Below are 26,192 nucleotides of genomic sequence, written 5' to 3'. Positions count from 1 at the left end.
TAGAAAATGGCCGTCACCTCATGAAATATCGCACTCACTCATTGAGCGGTGATCATTGGTAATCGCGATGTGTGAGAAACACAGATTTAGCTAAATCGTCGAAGCTTTTGATCGGATTCAATATGGCACGACGATATTATCGTGCGTCAGGTAGGTGTACTTGCAATAACCAACCGATCACGACTAAAAAATCTGGATATATTTAGGATTTTAGGTAGATCTATATCCGTTTATATTCGCATGTGTATTGTGAAATTCGTCATTGGGCAATCGAGGATTAATATACGCTGTGGCAATACCCTGTCAAATCTGTTTTCTCTTGTGGATTCTGATATTTTTCTTGCAAATATTATATTTGCTCAAGTTAGACGGGTCATATATTATGAATTATTGTAGATCTGATAGACTATATTGTCAATCGAAAGAATTATTCTACATTGTTTCATTAAATACTCCACATCTATGAATCTGAATCTATATAGCTACTGGTGATATTTGACGGTCGGTCTGTAGGACTAAGGACAGTAAGAGTACTCTGAGCTTTGGCTATTTACAATGGGATATCAACTAAGTAGTCCATCTAACGGTGAGAAAGGCTGTCTTGTTGACTCACTCTTTAAACAAGGCTATTTTCAATGGTGTGTGAATTTGCGTTAAACTATCTTGTTAACTGGAATAACATAAGTGCAATTTATCACCATAGCCCCCCCCCAAGCTTAGAGTACAGTGAACATACCTCCATGAACATAAATCTTTCTGCTTGTGATGTTTGTCTGACTATCTAAATAGAGTAGAAAGCATCATACCTGCAAATTAATTTGTTTTATGCACCTCCTACTACCTGATGACAATAAAGGTTGTTAGCCTCTTGAGTGGAGATTATTTTCAAAATTTGGTAAACTTAAAAGATTGCACTTTCCTTCCTTAGTCATTTTATGATAAGACAGTTTTAGAAAGGGTGTGTTGGTTCATGAGAACAAAAGTGAGTTACCTGGTATTTGTGTGATGCTTATAATGTTCAATGATAGCAACCATGGAAACCATGCCCAACACATTTTTTGCCATCACTTAGCTACAAGATCAAGTCAGTTTAGGATTAGATAAGGATTTAGAGCAGAATTTTATTTAATAGGTTTATCAAAAGATTTCTTCTTACCAATCTTTCAATCACTCAGGTTCTTCAAACATACATTAATAAAAAATCTGTCTCAAGACAAAATCACAATCAGATATATACTGTATATACTATCTTCTTGCTTCCATCAGGTTTGTGATGAATATGTAAAAGGTCTGATTCTCACTGGTTGTTCACTTTGTTCAGTCAAAAGTACATAGTTGGCTGTTGCAAGTTTGTCAAGCCTACAGAAAAAACCTAGCATTGTTAAAACTGGCAATTAGGAGTTTGTTGCTTGCAAAAAGATGCTTCAGGTTACAATAATTTTTTCGGCTTGCACAAAATTGTGGACTTATAGCTGGTTTGAAATGACTTGAAGCTTGTATCTGAAACCTGATTGGAACATCCTCACCAAGATACCTAGAACTAGAACATACATTTAGTCAGGGGTGCCAGAACCACAGGGGCAGCTGCCCCATTGCCCTTTGCTTACAGGGGTGAGCAAGGGCAGCCCTGTGCCCTTTGCTACTATGTAAAAGTATCATAAATTCAACATTTAATCATGATGCCTACTTTTCGCATAAAAACTAACCGGTAATATTATTGAAAACGCGTTCTCCCATGGATTTGCAAGTTCACATGTACTTGTAAATTTAAATGAATAATTCTTCTACATGATAGTATTACTAACTTTATTTGCACAACAAACTTGGCGTTCAACTTTCAATCACACGTTAATTTAACGCATTCTTCCTAGAGGCGTACGCAGGACTTAAGTTGGGTTGGGGGGCAGATACCAGGTGGGGCCCTCTCCGCTAGTGTAACCCGAGAGAAAATTCGTGCAAAAATTCCTTTATACTGGGTCTGAAAAAGTGAAAGTAGCTCCGATATGGCAGATATTATTTACAGTGAAAAAGACTTGTTTATATTCCAACTTGCCCGAATTTCTTCCCGATTATAGACAATGGAAAGACACGTAATCGTGACTATAAGGTTCAATAATTGAAAAACATAAGTGATGATCCAATTCACAACACTTTCAACCGATCGAATTTTCGTAAATGTGGTGTGCTGGTTTAGTAGTTATACAGTATGAATCGACCCGCTTCTGCCCGGTACTGATTGTATGCGTTATGTACATGAATAAGGAGAGCGGACCTGACTGACCCAACGGAAAATTTCATTCTTAATTTTTGTATCCCTATAGGATCCAGTGTTCGTTCTGACGAACCTCTTCCACTTGACTTGAAGAAAGGTGTGTGTAATTTCAAAATGTTTTTGCTTATTCATTTAATGTTCCAGAAAGCTCAGAGGTTTGTCAGTTTCGGCTGAAAGCTGTAGAAAAAGGGGCGAACAAGAAAATATAGACGAAAGAAAGTTTTTTTTTCCATTAAATTTATTCGTAAAGTAGATAGTAGGTAGTATATTTATTGGTAAAGTAGATCGCAGACTTCACTACATTCATGCATAAAATATGATTTATATAAGAAAAAGTTTACTCCATGTGTTAAAATGTTTAGGTGCAACGGTATTAAGCTCTGCCGATATAGGAAACTTGTTTTTGTCTTTTTTAGACCCCAAGGAGAACATGCAGTTTGTTTTGAAAGAGATAACTAACCGGGGTGGAATGAGTGCTGGGAAGAAAATGGGATACGTAAATCATTTTACTAAGGTAAAACCCTCATGAGGTCCAATTACATGGTGTGTGATTAGTCGTATACTGTAAAGTGTATAGAGATAAACTATGAGATAATCTACGTATCGTATCTTGTGGGCCTTAACCTTGGTCATATCTTTGGCAGATTATAGCATACCGTCTATGCATTATTGCGTGAAGTTTTTGTTATGTATATAGGATTTATATAATTGTCAAGGTCAAGATACTGCATGTATGTACCGTGTTGCCGAACAGCGATTTGGCGATTCATAAAAAAATTCATGTTGTACTGATAAAGAGTTGTGTATTCCAATTTTCAGCTGATCCAAACTACACCTGTTGGCTCCGACTTGGGATTTTCTTTGGAAGAAATAATAATATGGTATATACAAGTCAAAATTCTAAAGTATAGACAAGAGAGCCTTAATTTCTCCCTATACCTCCATTTTATTTGTCTTATTTTTACCATTTTCAATTTAGGCAATACAAAGTGCATATATAAACACGAATGTTCGTCTATTTTATAAAGTGACAAGTGCCCATGATTCCTTGTTTTCGCTGTTGATTTTAACCTTAACTGTGCCAAATCTATATTTTGCACGAATGTAAATTATGGTACGAAACTTAAAAAAAAGTGGGCTATTACACTGTACATTTAGTAAGCTAACGGTACAATATAGTGGCAATGATTTAGGGCAGCCCGTTGTATATACATGCACATATTGTAGTATTTTGTAGCCATTTGAAATGGCTTTTGCTGTATATAGCACGGATTGCTGGTCAATGACACCAATATAACTTTCGGCTTCGATTTTTTCCCGAGTAAAGTAGTCTTCGAGCCAAATCCCTGTTCATATGTGCATCTATTATAATTTTAAGAACGGCTGCATGGAACAGGAAACCACAATTTTAAGCTGTTGTCTAACAACAAAAAATCTCGATTGGAATGCATGTAGCTCCAAAAAATATGGTAAAAATATTTATGCGAAGTGACTGTAAATATCTTGAATATTTTTAGTTTGCGAGTTGCGGTTTTCAACAGATCGAAGGAGGTCAGGGCAGCAGCTTCCAGAGCGTTGCGTTATTTATTTACCGATGAAAAATCGTTTAGCAAGATGATGAAGTTAAGAGTTGATATCTTTATTGTGCGGTAAGTTTTGAATAAAAACCTCGCGAACCGGAAAGCAAAGTGTGAAAGAAAGTAAAATATTTATTAGATTTCTCTGAGCAATCTTTCAACAATATATGCGACATCTTGATGTCCCAGGTCCCAATTTCTGTCATTATATATTTTGCGTTTTATGGGAATTTTTTGTAGTTGTCTTGATAAGCAGCAGCTATCTGAGGTTGAACGAGTTCAGGCACTTCGTTTTGTCCGCAAGGTACGAACTATATAGAACCCCGATTTACATACATGCAACCTTCACCCGGTCAAAAATATTGCAATTGAGTGAGGATTGAAAGAAATGAAATTAGTACAATGTATGCCTCTCAATCACATTTCACTGCTCAATTGTGAGGCGAGCGACGTTACGTCTATAAATCATTAAGTTTGACCAACTCTTTGGATCATGTATAACAGGTGTTAATGGCCTGTTATATGATTTCAAAATCGAAACTTTGATTATTTGATAGGTTGTGGCTATTTGTCCTCATCTTTTTCCGATGTCATTTGCGCACTGTCTTGTTGCGATAGCAGCTGACAAAAGTCAAGAACACGACAGACTTGGGCGAGCTTGCCTTGCCACAATGTGCGAATTAGGTTCGTTTACATCGTATCAATAATATTAAAATGTGTTCCATGCATGTGTTGGTCCAGAAGACATACACTGATAATTATTTGCAATCTCACCACTTCGAGATATTATATACCGTTAACTCATCTCGTTTAACCAGCTTTGAGTAATGTCCAAGTGGCGTCCTACTGTGGCGGAATAAATACCATCATATCCAGTATTCTTGATTCACAGGTATATTGTAAACACTGTATCATAGGTATAGTTACAATCTCTTGGAATTGAATAAGTTTTTGTAGCATAACCAAGCATGCATTCACCACTGACACTCCTTCGCGTCAAATTTAACGTTAATCCTTTTATCAGGTTCATCGAATGAACGAATGCCTTGTTTTGACTTTATTGTTTCTGATGAACAATCCAGTAACCAGGTGTTATGTACGACCCGATGTAGGCTTAGAGGTAAATTACACATTGATATTAAAAACTGTCGTCGCAGGAAGTCTTTAAATATACATTATGACATTTTTTCATTTTTTGCAGGGCATATTAGCTCCCTTCACTGACCTTCATTATAACCATGGAATCGAAGTTCCCGATTCTCAGCTCAGGTATTTATGTGGGACGATTCATGGGGTAAAGTGGAACATTTTGATTGGATCTTTCGCGCTATACGTACGAACCAAAGGATCCATATCCTACGAAGATGTTTGCCAACGACATGCATGCATAATTAATTTTAAACATGCATATAATTCTGCATGGTGATAGTATAAAAAATATAGGTAAATCATTAGCTTGTTATACGAAAAATAATTAGCAGATTATATCTGTTGGTTTGTATTTCAGGGAGGATCGTGAGTCACGATTACAGACAAGCAAGATGGCGATGGCAACTGTGTTTAAAACGTGGCCAGGTATGCTGGGTTTTGCGGCTGTACATGCACATATTGTTATGAAGCTTCACATTTATTATGTTGACCGTAAAAGCGGTCAGGCCATCTATAACTTTCTTGTTTCATACACAAGCTATTTTGCTGTCAAATATAAGTTTCCCTGTTCGTTTTTCATAGGAATAATATGTTTGTGCAAACCAGATGGCAGTGGTCTTCAATCTGTGCTTCAGATATTCTGCTTACCCGATCCAATTATTAAGGTAAATATCAGTGGAAACATCAAGCCCTTTATGGAGATGGAAAAGGATAAATTCCTCTAAAATATAAAATGGATCTCTTTTCATAAATTTTAGAGATACTTTTCTTAGAGATAACTTTTTCAAAATTCCCATGCAGTCAGTGCTGCATGCAGTAGATCTTGAATTATTTCACAACATCGCCCCCGCCGTTTCGACTTGTATACTTTATTCGTGTCCCATTCTAACGATGCTAACATTAGGACTATACTTTATTCGTGTCCCATTCTAACGATGCTAACATTAAGACTATATTATTCTCAACCAGTTCCTGACAACATAAATATTCTGTCCTTTATCTCCATGTAGCGCCATATCATGGATATTTTGATGGACGTTTTTCGACTTCCAGTCCCTGAGTGGACTGATGAATTTGTAGTTGCGCTAAAAAGCATAGGTAGGTAAAGCCAGTTCTTTGTGCGTCGGTTATGAACAGTTATCAAATTTGGTCTCTGGAGACTGTGGTATACAACATTTAAATTTCACTCCCCAAGCAACTTTCAACGTACAGATTTCATAACGAGTTTTGATATTGCCTTCTGTGTGTATCATTTGGCGCCCATGCATGCACCTGCATTACCGTACTTTCTTGCGTATGGTTTTAGATCCACGTCAGATGAAGAATTCATGGAAATTATCAGAAGGATTTGTAGCCGAAGAAGCTCATAGTTTATTACCATGCAGAGTAAATGCCAGGTACTTGAATTATGGCAATAAACCACCGACTAGTACCATGCATCAACTGCAATATTTACGACAGCTCTTTGAACCAAAACTTTATGGCAATTAACATGCATTTTACAAAAACCACAATCCTTTTCTTTTGTTAACAGGGTGGACTTACTAAGGAATTATACCGCCATAGTTCTATCAGCGTTCGTCACTGCCGGGTTATTCGAGGTGAAGCACATAGTTAATACTATCGCATATATTGTCTCCTAGTGTACATACGCACGTTTGAATGTTTAAATGTTTTTTCAAAAATACGTGTTGTTTTTTACGTGTTGTAATTTTCGTGTAGAGTTTGGTACAGGTCATCACTACGTCCGAAGATTTTGTATCAGTTCGAGCGACAATTGTATTGGGTCAGTTACTTCATATGGTATGTATGTAACAAATTTAGAAGAATATATAACTATATAAATATCATTTTTGGTGAAACGTTTGAAAACCAACTCCCTTCACACTTTTCTTAATTTTTTGCTTGAAATCTTTCACCAATACTTGTATTTGTTTTACTTCGATACGTCAGGCCCCTAACTTTGTGCATAGTAAATTTGATATTGTAATTAATGTACTAGAAACATAGTTGAAATTAGGCTTAGTACTTTCTTTCACAACACTACTCTTATTTATGCATGTGAATTTCTTCACATTGTACTCTGCTTTATCGTACTGTATCCCACCCTACTTTTACCATATCCTATCCTGCATTTTAGGCCAACACTCTGCTTCCTCCAGAGTGCAGTAGCCATACGCACTGTTTGCCAACGTTGATGAATATTGCAACATCATTTCAAGTCACTAGACAAGAAAGAGGGTAAGATGTTCCAAATACTTCATTCTTACGAATAAATGAAAACTAGACTTTATTGCATGATAGCAGCTCTGTAAAGTAATATTAAGCAATGTTCTTTACGTAATTCCAGACGTGCGAGCTCTGCTGTTAATTGTTTGGACCGACTTCATCAATTGAAGAAACGAACATTGAGTCCTCACTCGCTATTTTTGGAATTCCTCACAATGGTAATGCATGTCCTTTTTTCCTTTTTTTTACATGTTTGTTACATGTATAATTATAGTGTTGATAAACTGTTTTGTATTTGTAGCTATATACACTATACACTATTCGGTATATATATGTAGATATGCAATAATAATATTTAAAGATAAAAAGTCACCGCATAACTCAGTACGATTGTTCCTAAAAGAGATAATCATTTTGAGTATATAAAATTTCGACTGTGCGAAATATAGAAAACAGTGTTTTGATTCTTACTTTCCATTCTGTTTTATAGCAATCCAAGTCAAGTGAAAGCAAGAGCAAGCACAAGAAACGTGAACGCGAAAAAGAAGCTCTATTGAAATGCATAAATAAGGTCAGCATCAGGTCATTTACATTCTGGGGCCATGCAGTTGCTCAAAGCTAGGTTAGCGCCCTTAAATTTAACCCTGGGTTAAATTTTAATCCAATGTTTTAGTTTAAGTGTCTCTGAACCGTTGTTCGTTTTAAAACATTTACAAAATATGGCTTTTGTCGGTCCAGAAAATATTTATGGAAAGAGATATTCAACGTTGTAAACAGGCGATTAAAAAAATCGATGTAAAGATTTGCTTTGATTACCCAGGGTTAAGCTAACCGGCTTTTGAACAACCTGCCCCTGATGCGTGGAAACGTGTGCTGCTTCCACACTTTCTCTATTCGCTGATATGCGATGATTTTTCACGATATTTAATGTTTCAAATTAATATTCTTGTAGGATATCGACGACGAAATGATCAGAGAAATTAATGTGAGAAATTAAATTGTGATCTCGATCAACTTCACCTTGATGAAAAGTGAACTGCTCTTTAGGCGTTATACTGGATAGTAAGGAATAAACTTAGTGTATATTTTAATTTTACAGATTGGACCAGCAAAAGATTGTCATCCACTACAGTGGGATTTTTTTGCTGCCATTCTAGAGGTAAGAACTTTAGTATATATATGTGTGAAAAAGTTCCGTTGGAAAAATTGAACGAGCCTCAGTATAAAGAAGTAATTAATTAAGTTCCGTCTTCCGTTTACTTTCGAGTTTCTTACGCTCAGGTGAATCACTTTGCTTTGTTAAGAGTATACTAAGTTTAAATTCTTCCAGAAACAATCTACAATTAACGCCACCGCAAAATAGAGCGAAACTTTTCCTATACTTCGTGAACAGTTGCAATTTAAAGCATGACGATTTTGCACATTTTGTGTCATGCATGTTGAACAGGTCTAAATTTCTCTTCTTTGATGCGCGACAAGGAGTGTTGGTGAATAAAACTCCTGGCTTTTGTATTCAATTTCAAAAACTTTATTCAACCACGTCGTCAAATGGACCATTCCCCTTTAAACTAAATTCAACACTAAAAAATTCATCATCAACTTTGCAGAGCTATGAATTTTTCACATTTTCAATCTTTCGCAACCAAACATTGCAATCTTATAACTAATTGTGGAACGTTTCTTATAGCCATGGTGATATTAATTTAATAATTATTTGATAGTCTCCAACAGTGAACCTTCGTAAATTGGAAGAGACTGGGTGCAGCGGGTAAGTACCATACAGTATATCTACTCGCTAACACTTTTAAATTACAACTCTTTGTTTAATATGTGAGTGTTGCAATTTATTGTTCCTTATGTTGATTGAGCGTTAAGCCTATAGTTTCCATACGGTCGTTATCTGTCGCTACCTGTCTTTCCGTGCATGTCTTTGGAGTAATTATAAAGGCATGTCGATATGAGCAACGTAATTGGAGTCGTAGATATATTTGATAAGGCATGGATCAGAAGTGGGGTGTCGGAAAGGTTGGGAAACTTGTTCGAGCAATTTTCTTGGCGTTAGATGGGTCGGCTCTGACATAGTATATCAGCCTTGTGTGTTGACAGCCTTCGTTAGAGAAGACATGTTTTCCCTCAATTAAACACTACTCTGACAACAGAATCAGTGGCGTAACTAGAACGATAATTGGGGGGGTGAATATTAATATATCCAGTCCTGCCCTACGGATTTCTTTTATAATTGCAATAGCTTACAATAGAAATCCGTCGGGCAGAACTTAATATATGAATATTCACCCCCCCCCCCAATTACCGTTCTAGTTACACTCCTGAACAGAATTGCACTATAGTGGCGTGGTTTACATCATCACTTGGCCATGAATATTCACCAATGGCTCATATAAATAGAATATAGAGTAGTATACTTGGGCTGCTGATCCGTCACACCGTTGTTGGCACGAAATTCGCCTTCCCACCTATATTCATTGTTATTTTACACAAAACGTTAACGCATGGGGTCGGAGGGAATAAACATTTTCGAAGGGCGAATTCTGCAAAAATCGATCTTGTTTTCCTCTACACGCGCGATGCCAATAGTAATTATTGCCAGGATTTTAGATCTTATTTGTTGACTTCTGCTAGCAGAGCATGCTAGCTTGCCTCAAGCGCGGATTAGCTTATCCAAACACGCATTTGTTATTTTCGTTCAGGTTTATCAACAATCTATTATATTTCTACCAACCAAGCAGCCAGCAGTTTTGTACCGTAGAACTTAGCGATCCTATGGCGAAGAAGCTCTCGGAAATTGGTCTTCTCCTGATAGATTTTCTTTTGGCAAATATCGTAAGCACATTAAAGTAGCTTCATGCATTCATTCTAAAGGCCTGTTTTCACTTGCAATTTTTGTAGCGATTTTATTTGCGATTTTGTTTTTTTTTTTATAGATGTGAACAAGTGAATTATTTAGGGATGTTCAAATAAGAGCTCTTATACTTCAGAGCCTTCGTAACTAGTCACTCACTCACATCTTCCAAAAGAAGAAAATCGCACCAAAAATTGCTAGAGCCTTAGAGAGAAATATATTGTACGTTTCAAATTCCACGGTTACGGAAGCGTTGTGCATTTTACCAGAATTACTGGAAAAAGACCTCATGACTTGAAGCTTCAACTCAGCAATACAATTATCCTTTTTATTTCTTTCACCAGTAATTTTCTACCGTTTGCATTCTGCTAGAGTGAACATTCGCGATCTTTTACGTAATCATAGGATATGAAAATGAATTCAGAGCCTGTGAATGCTGAATACCACTTCTGTCAGATGTTTTCGGATTGCAGTTGATGATGAATCACATCGACATTCTTCATCAACATTTAGTGAAGTGCTTTCGACATTATTAGTATTCATTAAAGAGACGAGAGAATTGAAAATGCCCGATCCTTTGCTACGTCCAAATGCGCATATAGCAAAAATCGTTTCACCATTTTGTTGATTTAACATTCCTTATTGTTTTCACTTTAGCATGAAAGTCAACGAATGCTAGAAGACTTCACAAAGGAATTTTCTGAATGTCTAGATAAGGTAAGTGTGCATGCGAAAAACTTGTGGCCAGATAATATAAGTACGTTTACTGCATGCATTTGTGTTCTTTGCCTGCGAGCATTATACCAAGGAATTTTCGAATATAGGATAATTTCTTAGGAATTGATATAAAGGGTTTGCGGAAGGCCAATAAGAGGCTATCCTATATAATAATGCGGTTGCCGGCCTCATCTCTGTTGATATGGGCATGGGAACGAAAAGATGGGAAAAGTTTAACATTGATGAAATATTTTTAAGAAATACAGGAGAATAAACGTATGCCCGAACCGATTGTATTATCTCAACCACTGGTTTCCCCGTTGAAATCACTGTAGCTTGTCAAAAACATAATGCATGCATAGCCTACCCGATTATATAAGTCAGGTGATGCCAATTTTTTCTGATGAAGGATTTATGGTAGACCATGCATGTCTGAAGTTCTGGAGAGTTATTATAGCTCTTAAATGAGTTCCCTTTGTTTTCCAGAGATCTTACGACTGAAGTATCGGTTATATGCAGTTACGATCGAGTGTCTAGTTCGGCTCTGAATTGCTTGATCTCTTTTATTTTAGACTTTAAAAGATGCCACTTCTGGAACCCTTGGTGAAGAAAGTTTAATCAAGACAACAAGTCGTTATTACTTTGTATTTTTTGGACGAATGTCTTGTTCAAGTGAAGGCCACAAACTTCTAGCGACGACTGGAGTTTATCAACAGTAAGTTTACCCCGACACACAGTGGCGTGTCTTCGTGATACAGGCTGTGAACAAGCTTGGGCCAAGGTTTTCATTCATTGCATATTTGTATAATAATAAGTTAATTACGGGATGATTCTGCATGCAAAGTGCGTGTTCATTCGATTCAAACTAGATGCAGACTTAAATTTGAAAACCTGGCCACCCATTTTCCGGTTTAGTCAAAACAAAGGCATCGACGTGTTAAAACTGATTTTAGGAATTGGAGAATTTTTGAGGTTTTTGAGCAAAGTAGAGATTTAGTTGGGAGTTTGATTATCAAAATTGTAATCTCTTCACATTCAATTTTAACTTGCTAATGATTCCTATTTTGCAAACAATGCTTTTATTCACAGCTAGATTTGTTTTCAGTTATTTAGACCTCGCTTCGATGAAGTCACGTGATCGCCTTCTCAAGCTAATACTCGCTAGTTTAGACTACAGACGTGCTGAAATAAGCAGAATTATTTTGTCCAAGATTCTCACCGCGTCCACAACGGTAAATAAAATCCATGTCCTAAGGGTGAATATTTCTCTTTCCATACACTATCAATAAGGCCGGTATACAATTGATTCTCGAAGGTGTTTTTTTGCTAAGGTCATTCAATACAAGAAAACATCTGAAAATTTTTACCCAAAGCATGCACGATTCTATAAGAAATCTCAAAATTCAATTCGAGCGAGACTTGCGTAGACATGAGCGTGGAAACATTTCATTGCTTTCCTGTAGTCTTAAGACAAAACATGCTGAGTACTACTAATCTATTATAGAACATGCTGTTTTTATGTGATGCATGTTAACCGGTTGCAATTGCTTACAGGGCGCCCCCCTCTCTTGCCACACCTCCCGCCCTAGCTCCTTGCTACCCATCCTCTGACCTGACCTAACCCAACCTATTTCTCTGCTAGAGATGTTCCCTTAATTGAGGTATGAGCGATAACCAGGCCATGTAAGCGGAACATAATATATTAAAGTACATTACAAGTTCGTATATTTTACGTTTTAGAATGTTCGTCTGTATGCTACGAAGTTTTTGCGTGCGTTATTGAGGGCCAAAGTGGCATTCTTTAATAATTGGGGAATAGAATTCTTGGTTACTCAGGTATAAATTAACGATTTAATCCGCTATTATTGCGCGTCGACTGTCTGTAATATATCGGGTAGAGAAAGAGTGTGAAAGTGATTGTACACGCGTAAAAATATCATATCTTGTAGCAAGTTGTTCACAAGCTTGTAACAAGATTTGTTCGCACTGCTTGTCCCAAGCTGTTGACAATATGGGACAACTTGTTAACAAGTTGTAACAAACTTGTTGAATTAAAAGAATTGCTACAAGGCTGTTCCAACAAGTCTGGTACAAACATGATGAAACAATATTGCTACGATCCTTTGCTGTCAAGTTCGTATATAGCAATGTTGTTGTATCATATCTGATAAGACTTGTCAAACAATCTTGTAACAAGTCTGATAATGCCATCGGACTTGCTACAAGTTGTTAACAGCTTGTCCAAAACTTGTTACAACAAATTGGAGCAAGCAGTGCGAACAAATCTTGGTGCAAGCTTGTGAACAGACTTGTAACAGCCCTGCTGCAGACTTGTTACAACTTGTGCGTTTTTACGTGTGTAGTGTCAATGAAATGACTTACGGTAATTGATAAATTACCTGACAACACATCCCACAAACAAATTGGTAGTAATTCCGAAGTCCGCGAATACAGTCCGAACGTTATTCCTATATAAACGAGACCTCACACTTATAGCCAACTATGCAATGCACTATAGATCTTCACATTAAAAATTATATTTTTGTGGATTCTGCATGGAAAGCTATATATAGGGGATTATTGCCCGCGAACTTGACTTTTTGAGTGAGGACCCATTTAACTGATGTATAATCTCAACTAACTCGGCGTTTGTTTAACGTAGCAACTATATGGCGACTTGTGGTCGTATCGAAATTGTAAAACCGGATGACTTTTATTGCGCAAGTCATTTATTTGTCTGCGAATACTTGTGTAGTAAAATTCACTATTAGCTACCTCAGAACAGCTTTCCTAATTGAAACTCTTTCCTGCAAATGTTCTTATCCTTGTTGCTTGTGGAGTTGTATGCAATTATCATTCTGATGGATGCAAAAGAGGGTCTATGCCACAATCTCCATTCGTATTGTTCAGGGTGGAATTTAAAGTGTCATGTTTGTACGTGTGTTCATATACTTTCACATACGCCAGGGTAAACGAAACGTATACGACAAATGGCGTAGGGTAAATGGGCCTTAAGCATGCAGGTGTTGATGGAACGGTAAAGCTCTGTATTTTCGAATTATAGCTGTATGATCATGAGAATAGAATTGCGATGGAAGCGGCGGATGTTTTGGAAGAGGCTTGCGAAGATGAGGTTTGTTTTCTAGGAAATATTAATTAAAAGTGGAAGAAAGGCCATAACGACTGTTGCATCCTTGAACGTTTTCGTGGGCATTTTTTACGATAGTAAACAGTATATTCAGACCGTGTAGATATAGTCCGGTTCACATGGGAAAATAAGACAGGCACAAAACGTGGTTATTTTTAGTCGACGTGTACTTTGTACATGTGAACCGTCGTTGTGCTTATGTTTATTTCACCCGTGCGAACCAGTTTCATGTTGAACTAGATTTGGAAGAAAAATACACCTACAAATAATCATGCAGCACTGTTTCATCAAATGCCGTAAATATAAAAGGGAACCTTATAGCTTTCGATGTTCCAACTTCAACCTGCGTCAGGGTGTCGGTAGTTTCTGTGACAACGTAATAATATTTTAATTGCCTTTGGCTTCTCATCTTATATTGGTTTGTTCACCATGTGTTTTGCACTCACACAAAATATGCAGTGCAATCCTATATATTTCATCACTTCTATCAGAGGCCCTTAATTCGAAACGTCGAGAAATCAACTTGTATATTTTAGGTAGTTGATTAAGCAATCATATATAGATTTCATTTATAAGAATATACTAGTTCTGCATGCCCTGTCCATTGATTAGAAGCTTTGTGCAGAAGCTATACAACCGAAGAAACGGGAGAACTTTTCGACTAAGAATATAAACGTACTCCATTTTTTAAGGCTAATCTTCAATACTTGGTTCAACTTCGTCCGGCTTTACTTCATCTTGGGGAGAAAGGCTGGAGGCTTCTAACAAGGTACATAACCGAGAATATATGCTGTTCTAGACACGATTTCACCATGTATTGTAACTGATAGGATAAAATATCTCCTCCGTAAGACACCGCGGAAGTCCATTTTAATTATAGACTTTTACATATAGATTTTTAGCCGCAATTCTCAATACTTATAGATTTGTTGAACAAAAAGATTTATAACTATTGGACAAAATATTTCCTTCACTAAAGATATTAATCTTGCATGCTACAATTAAGAACGAACGGTCTGAATTGGGTATATACGTTAATATTTGAGCCTCAAAGAAGCCATTTTACAGCCGGCAAATGCATGTGTATATGACAAGCTTTTATGCAGAAGATTGTGCATTGTATACAAATTCAGCACTCAGCCGAAAATGTAAACTTGTTTTAAATTATTTGATAGTATTCTCTGCAGGTAATATTGCAATACAAAAATACCCAAATGCGAAACAGTAATGGCATCTCTGTGTTGGAATTAAATAAACATGCACCAATTTCTGCATGCGGTGTCGCTTTGCATGTAAAGCCATACATTGTATAACAGGTACAATCTCTCTTTAAGATTTTTATCTGTGGATAAAGGGTTCACATATTTGAGTGGACTTGGATATGTTGATCCACTAATGGAACAATGGCATCAGGTATGCTGTTAATTACGTACATTTTATATTAATTTAGAAATATTTCTTTTCTAGGAAACGTGACATTAAATCCAATACTATACCCTCACCGACAAATTCTCTGTGCTCACCTTCATGTACTAAAAAGTCAATACTTAACAAATGAAAAATATATAAAGTCAATACCTATAGTTTTTACATGTACAGCATGCAGAACCCCCATTATATGACCATTTATTTTAGCCTTGGTATAGGAAAGGCGTTCTGATAGCTAATGCAATATAGCGAATCGGCTGTTATTCTTCCAGAAATATTCTTCTGAATACGTGAAATGGGTGGAAGAAGCTTTAGCAGAGGCCTTAACAACATATCAGAAGCCAACCGATGAAGATGGTGGTTATGTGAGACAGTCATCCTTTAAGTATGTAAAATGTTCTGTGCTTATTCACCTTCTGAATTTGCAAGGCAACACCCCCAATACAACCTATATGCATGGAGCAACCGTCGGAGAAGCTAGATATAGGGATGGCAAAAAAGAAATTCCTGCATTAAATTTTATTATTATACATTTTGTGTGTATTGTTGTTCCTGATTGGTCAGAAAGCAACGGTTAATTCTCAATATTCTGTATTTAATACATAATTTCAGCTGCTGACGTGCTCAGCATCCAATAATTATTTTTTTGGATCGAACTTGCATTCAAAAAAACAATTATTGGACTCTCTCATACCCAGACCTTGGCGCGCCAGCAACATGAACCTAAAAGAGCGCGAAAATAAAATAAACAATAAAATAAAATAAGCATTAATGATCAGACCTCGGTCAATGTTATCCGTCTTCTGCAGTTAACATTGACATTGATATCATGCTCAGCCTTATCCAATTCTTGATATCATGCTCAGCCTCATCCAATAATTGTTTAGTATACTGATATATTAATCTTTGTTGGTATATCTTATAAGTTTAGAAACATTTTCTTCGTTTAAAGTGAACCTCTCTATTCTTTATGTACCGTATGCAGCAAGCAGCTTCACGTTGTTTGAAACTTTGTAGTAGATTTATCGCACCCGTGTAAGTAGCGGGCATAAAGGAAACCAATCAGATGCGTGATGTTTAGGCTATTAACCAATCAAATGTTCGATAGGTCAGCGAAGTGTATAGTGCATGGTAGTCGGACTTAAATCTCAAAACTCGCCGTTGGCATCATTTGCTGACGTAATATAATTTTCTGGAATCTTTTTTTAGGGACGTCAAGCGTCATGTCTACGTGCCGACGCATTTCTTTGGCGAGATTGTAAAGTTGAAAAGTGGATATGAACATCTTCTGCAAACCGTAAGTGGAATTCAATATCGTGCATGCCTTACACTACAACATCTATTTGACATGCGATACATTAGGCCGAATTTTGCTTTAATTTGCAACGCAATTCCAGACTCGGTCGCTGTTTACTATCTACTCATTGACTTTGACTGTTTACAGGACAGTGCAACTAATTTTAAACGATAAAACAGCTCAGGACCACTAATACAACTTGAGCCAATCACGTGACCTGGGGCCAGTTGTATAAAACTCTTTAAATACATTTTGCATAGTTAAATCCTACCTTCCATAGTTAAACTCAGAAATACACGGCTCTGCATGATTAGCTAATTATGTCCTTAACAGTTAAAAATTAACTAGTCTTTTATACAACTGGCTCCTTTTACAAAAAATTTCAAATAACGCGAAACAACACAAAACAAACACAACACAACACAACTTTCTCGAAACAACTTAACACAACTCTAAGATTGCAAAATAGGGAATGTTATGCTAATTAGGTGAAGATTAATGCAAATCAATGTATAGATGATAACTGCTTTTATCCAGATGATATGTATCATACATTATAATTACTCTGAACCTTGCATAAAACCAACCATAAGGAAGGTCTCCTAAGGATAATGTCAATCTGTACCATCTTTTAGTATGCTGCCATTTTTCCCCTTATACTACTAAACATTTCCGAGAGAAACGCTTTACCTCACGCGCGAGTTACCTCTGTACACAAACCCAGTGCATAACATTAAACAAATGGTAAATTCGTATCTTGCATGGCGATAGCGTTTACCGTATTGCGCTTTCGGGCCTCGAGGGATTAAATATATTTCACATGAATGTATATTTTACGCATGTAGTCAGCAGTCGTAACAACAAATTCATAATTTACAGTTACCATGCAATATTGAGTATAACCGTTTGTTATTTCCGATATACTGCTGATCCTCTAGAAAATCCTAGAAATGCAGTCATTAATTGATATTAATAAAAAATACTTATGTGCTATACGGTAGCAAATATTATTCCTAAAAAAGTACCTCTCGTTAATTGAAAACCCATTAAATAACAATATGAGGTTTTCAATTTATGAGAAAGTATGAGAAATAAGTTATGTGCTACTTAAAGTTATGTGCTACTTATGTGCTACGGTAGCAAATATTTTTCCTAAAAAATTAACCCTTGTTAATTGAAAATTTCCAATATACATTAAATAATTTCCAATATATAAAATTGACCAAAGCATCGAACAAATTATTTAAAACGAAGTCTGTGCTATAACGGGGCACTATTTTGGAATGGTATTCCTCAAGAAATACGAAGTCTTCCACTTTATCCACAGCTTATAGAAAAGCTACCAATGACTATTACTCAATTTTTTGTAATATTGACTCCCACGCGGCAATCTTGTAAATCGGTTCTGTAAATAAGTTTAATTTAGTTTTTATACACTGAAGATTCTACCGTGGTTAAATAAATTGTATCTATATATCTATTATGTCAGATCGAGTAGACTCGCGTATATAACGCGCGAGCGCCACGAGAAACATTTCTGGGCAGCCTATGGCATATGAACGGCACTTTTGTAACGTGAATATGCCATTTGCCTTAATTTCTTGTTGTTTTAACTGAATGTGCCTTGTGGGATTATGAACAAGATTTTCTCACGTTCTGAAAAAGGTTTAAAATACGACCCTGCGTAAAAGCTGTTCGTGCATGTAAGATGATGACTTTACATCTTGTTGCACTGTTTACCTAATCTTTATATCTATTCTTCTATTGTGTAATCAACTTTTTTTATTCAGGGTTATGTTGGTCAGTTTGTGCATACAATACAAATGTTCGACGCAGACAATGCTGCAGACATTCACAAAGTCAAAACAGCGCTGTGGGCATTGGTATGTAGTATTATGTATGGTCTTAGGTCTGTTTTTATTTTGTCGTAATCGTCTGAAACAAGCGGTAATTTTTACCGATTTGAAATAGTTCGGACGTGAATTACGACCAAATGATCCCGAATTGTACTCGCCATCGCATGATTACCTATACTTATTCGTAAATATAGCCACGCGAAGTTTTGTATACTTTTTTGTTTATACGTGCGCAATCTGTATATAACAACTAACACGTAATACAAAATGGTTTAAAGGTTTAATTTCGAGTGGGAATCGTACACAACTCAAATTCAAGTCCTCGGTCCTCTGGTAGTAAAATTTACCAAATTCGCATAGTGCAGCCAAACTTGGCATTTTTACTAATCTTAGTATGCTAAACCGTAAAGTCCATTTATGTCCGCCCAATAGCTGAAGTTCCGAGCAGTGATCGAGCAACCGTTTGCACTTATTCAGTCAATAGATCTGATCATGTCATTCATGTGTTACTTTCATTAGCTTGGTGTTAGGAAAATTATTTTTCATCACACACTGCCAAGTTCTCTGGGTGTTCTTTGCATTCGGTATTGACCGGGTGGTCGTAGCTCATGAAACTAACTGTTCCACCATGGCCGTTCAACTCGATAGTCCTGTTCCTTTTTTCCTAAAAAAGCTAAGAATTTTCCAATCTTGGACGGAGTGTACGATTGATACTTAACCGAACTATTTCCGAATCATTACTACAAAGGAACTGCTCGCTGACGTTTTACGTTTCCTTATGCCTTAGGGTCATATTGGCACATCAAGCTGGGGTTTGAGTATTTTGATTGACGAGGATATTATACCTCATATTGTTCAAATGGCAAACTTTTGTGATGTGCTAACTCTCCGAGGGTGAGTCACGATTTCTTTTCTAGTTTCGAGACCGTCGAACTGCATGTGTCACGTATCCTCCTTTTTCACCTCATTCTGATCTAATCTGTGATCAATACTTTTAATGTTGCGTTAATTCCATTGAACGCTATGTGGAAAGAGGCGGTAGCTTAATTCAGTTGGGCATCATGCATGTATCTTCAAAACCGATCAGACAAGTGAACTTTAGCCTATGTATTTTTTGTGTATAGAACGTGTTTTTATGTGTTGGGATTGATTGCCACGACCCGTCAAGGCGCCGACATTCTTAAAGATCTGAACTGGGAAAGCGTTCGTCATAAAGGAGAGGACTCGTGGCCTGTTGTTGAGGTTACAGAGGAAGCACTACCTTATTCCAAGTGGTTTGTCTCATCCCTCTCTGCTGCTACAGGTTAACAATTTTTATATGTACATTTACATGTATCTTTGTATGCGAATTGTTTGTATAGTGAAATTTTTACTGAAAATTGCAAGTCATTAATTTGCCCGACCAATTTTTGGGTTCACGGCCAGAAAGCGTGTAGTATATATAATATTTGGAACGATCGTTTAAAAAACAATTCAATTACCTTCAATTCCTAGATTACTACCGACAGAGCGTGGACGAGAGTCTCAAGCACAGAAGATCCGAGAGTGAGACAGAGGACGCTCAAAAGTCTTTGTACGACGCAGCGAGCGGTGTGTATCTCGGTACCGAGCAGCAACTCAGTAATGTTTATGATAAAAGCAGCGGTATTTACCTCGGAGAGGAGGCGCCTAAGGTGCCAAAACATGACGAAGGGACCGGCAGTGGTATCTTGCTTAGCATGCTCGAGGAAAGAAAACAAGCAATGTACTTTAGCGGGGATCACAACGACGGAAGCAGCATGTCTTTGTCGGAGGAAAAATCAACCGGTTCTAACGAGGAAGTCGAGCCAAAGGCCGAGACACCTTCGTTACTCGAGAGGATAAAGAAAGCGTCGATTCCGGAACATCTTATGCCACCCCCTGCAGAAACCGCGGCTGCGAAGAAAGGCGGTGTCGACGATGACAGCAGCCGGGGGGGAAAGAAACGACCATCGTCTCGAAAGGAGAATAGTCCGGCGATGTTAGCACGGAGTGAGTCGTATCCGCGCAGCGCTTCAAATGCATCCAGATATTCCGCCGACAGTGACGGCAGTCTTGGATTGCACGGCAACCAAATGAAGACGATCAACCTCGGCCCATACGAGAGTTCCTTGGGAGAAAATTCGTTGATTAGTAGAATCCTTAAGAGTACAAGTTCTTCACAAAGTGAGTTAAGTTGGGAAAACGAATCTCAGGACCTGTATCTTTCGGTTAATGCGAAGATATGTCATTTCAATTGTCAAATTTATACGGTCCAACGCTTGTGTGCTGTGTAAATATTTTTGCCTGAAAATTCGGAAGAAGGAATCGAAATTCTTTGCATCTCAAATAGTAATTGGAGTGTTGTAATGCTACGTTAAATTTTACCTTCAAAAAGACCAATGCAATTACAGCTTATAAGTAGAATTGCATTGAAACTTGCAAGCAAAATTGCACCGTGTAACAGGGCCTTTGGATTGCCCTGAAAGGAAATATAATAGACCTTTTACAAACCGGAAAACAGGAAATTAAATCAATAATTAAGATACTTTTTGTAATCAGAGTAAAATACTGCAGTTATCATAGGCTATGATGCAGCGTAATTAATCATGGATTTCACCCTTTCATAATTAAAATATGCAAATTAGTGAAAAGTCTTCAAAATGGAGGTGTGAGAAACGTATATGAAGTGTAATAAACACAAGTCACCAAATCTAACATCTCTCAAAAGTAGAATTGTTTTGCAAGTTGCATGAAAAATCCCACCGTCTAAGAGAGCTTTAACACCTGTAATGGACGTTCTCTTGTTCTATTCCATCAAAACCTCAATATTTTACTATTCTTCATTTCAGCAAGGGAAGGAAAAGTAGAACCCGAAGAGACAAACGTTAGTCCGCTGAGTAGCACGCCACGATCACGCGTTATGACCGATGGTGGCGACGAAGTGCGTCACGTGCGCAGCTCCAGCGGTGTGAGCGAATCAAGTTATCGTTCACTTTCGTCCATGGAGACCTCGCAAAGTTTTGGAAGCTATAAGAGTCAGACAAGCCTCGACGACAACCTCCCGTTACAATTAGACCTGGAAAAAACATACGAGAAGACGATACGGAAAAGACAATCAGAGCTAAACCGCACGCGTAGCTCCAGTTTAAACGAAAAGGGAAGTGTAGTAGATCCCCGGCTGGCCATCACGGCTGATGCCCGTAGCGCAAGCTTTTCTGGCACAACCGAAGGCACCGGGCACTTTCCCGCACGCGCAAATCGTCAAATGTTTCGAAGTGATTACTCCATCAACTCTCCAGGTAACGAACAACGAGCTTTGATAACTGGCAGCAATACCGAGGTGATGTTACTGGACAACAAAACGTTGGTCCTGAAAAGCCTTGCAAAGACTGATGAGAATGACGCTTTCGATGGGTCGTATTTAGACCAGATGAGTGTTAGCGATGGCTTGAGTGACATGGCATCCTTAGTGAGCCGCAACGATCACGTGAGAGACATTGGAACATCGGTCGACGAATTGGGCAAGAAATTCCCGCGGAAAGCGTATTCGCGGAGCGCGAGCTCGGCGAGTTCAAGTTACACTCCGCGTGGAAGACGCCTCAAGAAAAGCGTGACGTCGCTGTCCATATGGAGTCTTCAGTCCGTTCCAATGAGCCCAACGTCACCGGCGGACGTCGAAATCGGGGATATGATGCCAGTCTATACATCGTTTCGCGATGCACACGGTTACTCGGCTTTGAGTAATTTACGGAGACAACGAAGTATCAACAGAGATATTGAATCGCGAATCGGTGGATTTAATCAATCGTTCGCCATCGTTGGGTAAGCGGGGTTTCTAGGAAATATTTGTTATCTTTTAGCGTCCATGAGTTAGTGTAAAGCTACTCCAACACTCTGTGTGCGTTTTGCAGTTTCAATCAGAAGAGATTATCGTTTTCACCACATTCTGTGAAACTCTGAGGCGTTATTTTTTTCAATTCATCGATCGCTCTTTTGCAAATCTTTGGCAAATATATTTCCTTTCACTGAAATTCTCCCATTCCTCTTTAGTCATGTTGTTTTTACGTGTTTCAGACCACCAATCCCAGAATCCCGTCCACTGTCCTTAGACCTGGCTGAAAGTCACACATCGGGATCATCTGCCCTACCGACCCCCTCCCCTCTGGAGCATCAATATGGCAGAAAAGTGAAGACCGCGAGTTCCGCCAGAGGAAACGAGTTTTTGGGATTGACATTGCCCTGTGAACTAACCGACTTCTTCATGGTGAGTGCATTTCCATTCAAAACTAAAAGATAACAGGGCCATTTAAACGAGGGATTTATCCCCGCCTATTTGCTGGCGTTACCGCGCTGGCTTTTATTACCATTACTATTTCAACATTTGTACAGTACATATTTATATTTATATTTGCATGGCATTATTTTGGGTAAAAATTTAAAATAGTTTTCGCTGAATTCTATACGATAAAGTGATAGCGTGTTCGAATTTAATGAGCATGGTAGAACACTTGAAAACATAAACGCCCCCCCCTTCTTTCTCTCTGTCTGTAATAATATCATCACATTCATCCCATGTAGTTGCAATGGCTCGATATTTTTTAAACTTCTTGCTCTGTGACACAGCTCAAATCCGTACATCATCATCTGATATTGCTCTGAAAATAGTGATCGCCAAACTCGATCGTTGTATAACTTGTGTTGTAAAAGTTGAAGTTGTCTGGGGACATATATTCAAAATCCACAGCGGTTTGTTCCGTTATTTCAGGTTGCCGAATCTCAGTTCAAAGGATCGTGGGCTGCGAATTTTAATGGTATTTCCACAAGTATACCGCAGGAATCAACGATTCCGGAGTCTGAAGCGACAGACATTCTAAAAGGAAAAGCATCGCATGATGTCACGCATTGTCTGTCGTGTATGGACATATCCAATGTCACCGGTCTACATCACGTTGTCCGGCAAGCATCAATAGAGTCAAATGAAGCCGGCTCGGCCGGTAAGACTGACTGCCCTGATAAAATTGTGACTTTGCCCAACGGACCCACAAATAGCGAGACTCCGTCTTCTGGAAGCGTTCTGGAAAAATTCCTCAAGGGCAAACGAGGTGAAGCGATCACTTCAAAGGAACGAAGTTTGATTAAGCGAGAAATCTTGAGACTGGTTGTGAATTTGAGCAGTGCTGTGACATCCAAGTCACATCAACAGTCTCTTCGAAGGTAAGTGGCGTGAGAATCATGCTTTGCTGCAAACTTCTTTTTTAACACGTGTTCGTTGGTAACGTGGGCGTGCCGACAGGCCGGATGAGGCCTGACTTGTCTCCAGTCGCTTACCTAAGGTGCGCCTCGGGGTATTGCCATGATCCTTTGCGTCATCAATTTTCATCGCTTTGTTAGGCAACCTCGTACCCAGGGCACGAGTAAAGACCCTGGGTACGAGGTTGTTTGTTAGAAACTGTAGAAGAGTCAGGGCTGTGGCCTCGATACGTTTTGAAACCTCTGACAATTGTCATTTCAGTATAAGCGTCGCTTTGCGTTGCGCGTCCTAGCTCGTATTCCAATCAATCCATCGTCAACATGAGCGTGAATGAACAGCAAAAAGCTTATCATTTGAGAAAAATGAGAACACGTATGCACAGAATGGATATGAACCACGATGGCTATATCTCACGCGAAGACTTTGAGCTCATGGCTAAAAGATTGATAGAACACACTTGTGATATCACCGAGGAAAAATGCCAAGCAATTACTGCGACGTTCGCAAAGGTTGCCGATCTCATGAGTCTTAAACCTGGTATGAAGATTCCGTTGGAAGAAGCTGCCAAGGCCGCCAGCGACGTGCTCTTGTCGCCATCAGGCGAGAAACCCTCCGGAGTCCACGATATGCTGTTTGATTGCATCGATACAAACAGCAATGGAACCATATCCGAAAAAGAATTTAAAGTCTACTTCAATGTTATTGCTCACAACATAAATGACGAAGAAATTAAGCGTTGCTTTGACGTCATTGATTCGAATAGCAACGGCGTGATCAACCGAGACGAGTTCGTCGCTGCGGCAAAAGAGTTTTTCTTCGGAGTGGAAGAGACCGAGTTGGCGAATGCATTTTATGGACAATTGTTGCCAAATTGATTATCTAAATGCTGTTCAAGATATGCGACGGGACATACAATTATAAAGTATAGCAGTAGAGGATGAACACCTATAGCTGTCATCATATTTCGATATTACATGCACTGATAATGCAACTCAGAATAGTATATAGTCATATGCAATGAAAATCAGTATTCAAATATAATTTTGGGGATTTAGTTTATATGTATTCGAAAATCTTATCATCAGGATTCTGCGCGATACTTTTGGTTAGTCATCCGGCCAAAATAATCATTTTTCGGATTTTAGAAAATGTTTTCGTACTGGTTTCAAGTGCATGCATGCATAAAACGTTTGAGGTTGGGTGACAAATTGCATGCTAAAAAGGATGGTCGATTGTCAATATATATATAGGTATTCCTACATGCTGCAGCAAACTGCAGCATATCGTGAATGAAATCAAACTGCAGCATATCGTGCATGCATGGACGCCGGAGGGTTTCTCTCCAGGGTTGCCAGGTTACTGAACAAATTAGCTGAACAATATTATAACTTTAACCTTTGTTTTCTTTGTTTGCAACAAAGCTATTAATCAAAATCAAAGGGCAAACTACAGTACAACAATGTTTGGCTTCTTTATTCAGCTGAATAAAGAAGCCAAACGTTGTAGTTTGCCCTTTGGGTAACTGGAATTGGGCCCACGAGAATGCACTGTATCTCTGCAGGTCTCGCAGAAATGGCTTGAGATTTCTCATTTTCAAATGATAAGCTCTGTGTTATTGATCGATTTATGTTGATCGTGATTATGGACTGTATAGAATTACCCCGTTATTCGGTATAACTGGACTGATTTGCATCAAATCTGTAATTTAAATAAATATATATATCCCCTTAGGCTTAGCCTAAAGACACTTTGCATGCGTATGGAACCTTATGCATTATAGGGAATGTTCTATTGGTCCATGCACAAGCACATTTCATTGCATTTATAACTTTCTTTTAGTTGGAAAGAAAACGTGCCACAGATGTTTGAAGATCTTTGTTTATACAGTCAGGTGATTGAACAAATGAGTTTGTATAATTACAAGTTGACCATGCGAAGATTTATCCAATCCTTTTTTGAGCCAGTGAAATTTACTCAGGTAAGAATTTGTATTATGAAAACAATACTTATTACCCTCGGGGTATCTTTCCATCACCACATATCTGATTTATCGTACACACGATAAACACGATATAGGTGTCATGGTAACGCCCAAATATAGCTATAATCTTGGTGACTTTGTGACTAAAGAGAGAGTTGAAAAGAATATGAATAAGAAAGAGCACTGAAAGGGTTGTATCAAAAGCGGTGAAATCATCCATATTATATTGAGGCAAATTTATACATTTTCCGCAAGTCAACATGGCGATCGATTTTAATTTATTTTTATCATTTTTTAGCTGTTGGACCAAGCAGATGCAATAATTAAGAAACACAGCAGTTAGATAAAATTGAAAACAATTCAGCTAGGCTGTTTAAAATAAACTGCGTTTTGCCGCTTATCATATGTATATTTCGTTCAGCGAAAA

The 26,192-nt window shown here is 38.0% G+C and overlaps 1 protein-coding gene across 1 annotated transcript; it reads left to right on the top strand.

Moving 5' to 3' along the window:
- Positions 1 to 26,185, top strand: LOC114524187 (rapamycin-insensitive companion of mTOR-like). The gene is made up of 41 exons (XM_028545314.1): positions 1 to 150; positions 2,322 to 2,369; positions 2,689 to 2,786; positions 3,092 to 3,153; positions 3,790 to 3,921; positions 4,090 to 4,153; positions 4,407 to 4,533; positions 4,668 to 4,741; positions 4,874 to 4,969; positions 5,051 to 5,118; positions 5,357 to 5,424; positions 5,581 to 5,663; positions 6,009 to 6,096; positions 6,305 to 6,395; positions 6,533 to 6,599; positions 6,721 to 6,801; positions 7,139 to 7,239; positions 7,349 to 7,445; positions 7,718 to 7,798; positions 8,180 to 8,212; positions 8,327 to 8,386; positions 8,949 to 8,995; positions 9,936 to 10,068; positions 10,745 to 10,804; positions 11,377 to 11,519; positions 11,910 to 12,036; positions 12,545 to 12,640; positions 13,869 to 13,937; positions 14,645 to 14,721; positions 15,287 to 15,365; positions 15,653 to 15,765; positions 16,590 to 16,677; positions 18,468 to 18,560; positions 19,321 to 19,427; positions 19,658 to 19,836; positions 20,028 to 20,717; positions 21,383 to 22,355; positions 22,608 to 22,797; positions 23,299 to 23,747; positions 25,624 to 25,762; positions 26,064 to 26,185. Exons 1-41 carry the CDS (start codon positions 123 to 125, stop codon positions 26,106 to 26,108), a joined length of 5,544 nt encoding a protein of 1,847 aa, XP_028401115.1. The 5' UTR covers positions 1 to 122; the 3' UTR covers positions 26,109 to 26,185.
- Positions 26,186 to 26,192: the final 7 nt, after the last annotated feature.

This window comes from Dendronephthya gigantea, unplaced genomic scaffold (assembly GCF_004324835.1).
Source record: "Dendronephthya gigantea isolate DGI-Jeju-01 unplaced genomic scaffold, DenGig_1.0 000030F, whole genome shotgun sequence".
In the NCBI taxonomy this organism is placed as follows: domain Eukaryota; kingdom Metazoa; phylum Cnidaria; class Anthozoa; order Malacalcyonacea; family Nephtheidae; genus Dendronephthya; species Dendronephthya gigantea.
The sequence above is the reverse complement of the archived record's forward strand: the minus strand, read 5'-3'. Positions and strand labels throughout refer to the sequence as shown.

Excerpts from the sequence above, each read along its gene's own strand:
- LOC114524187 (XM_028545314.1), top strand. The coding sequence starts at position 123 with ATGGCACGACGATATTATCGTGCGTCAG. Across the intron at positions 7,446-7,717 it reads TTTTGGAATTCCTCACAATG|CAATCCAAGTCAAGTGAAAG; the intron begins GTAATGCATGTC and ends TCTGTTTTATAG. Across the intron at positions 8,213-8,326 it reads AAATGATCAGAGAAATTAAT|ATTGGACCAGCAAAAGATTG; the intron begins GTGAGAAATTAA and ends TTAATTTTACAG.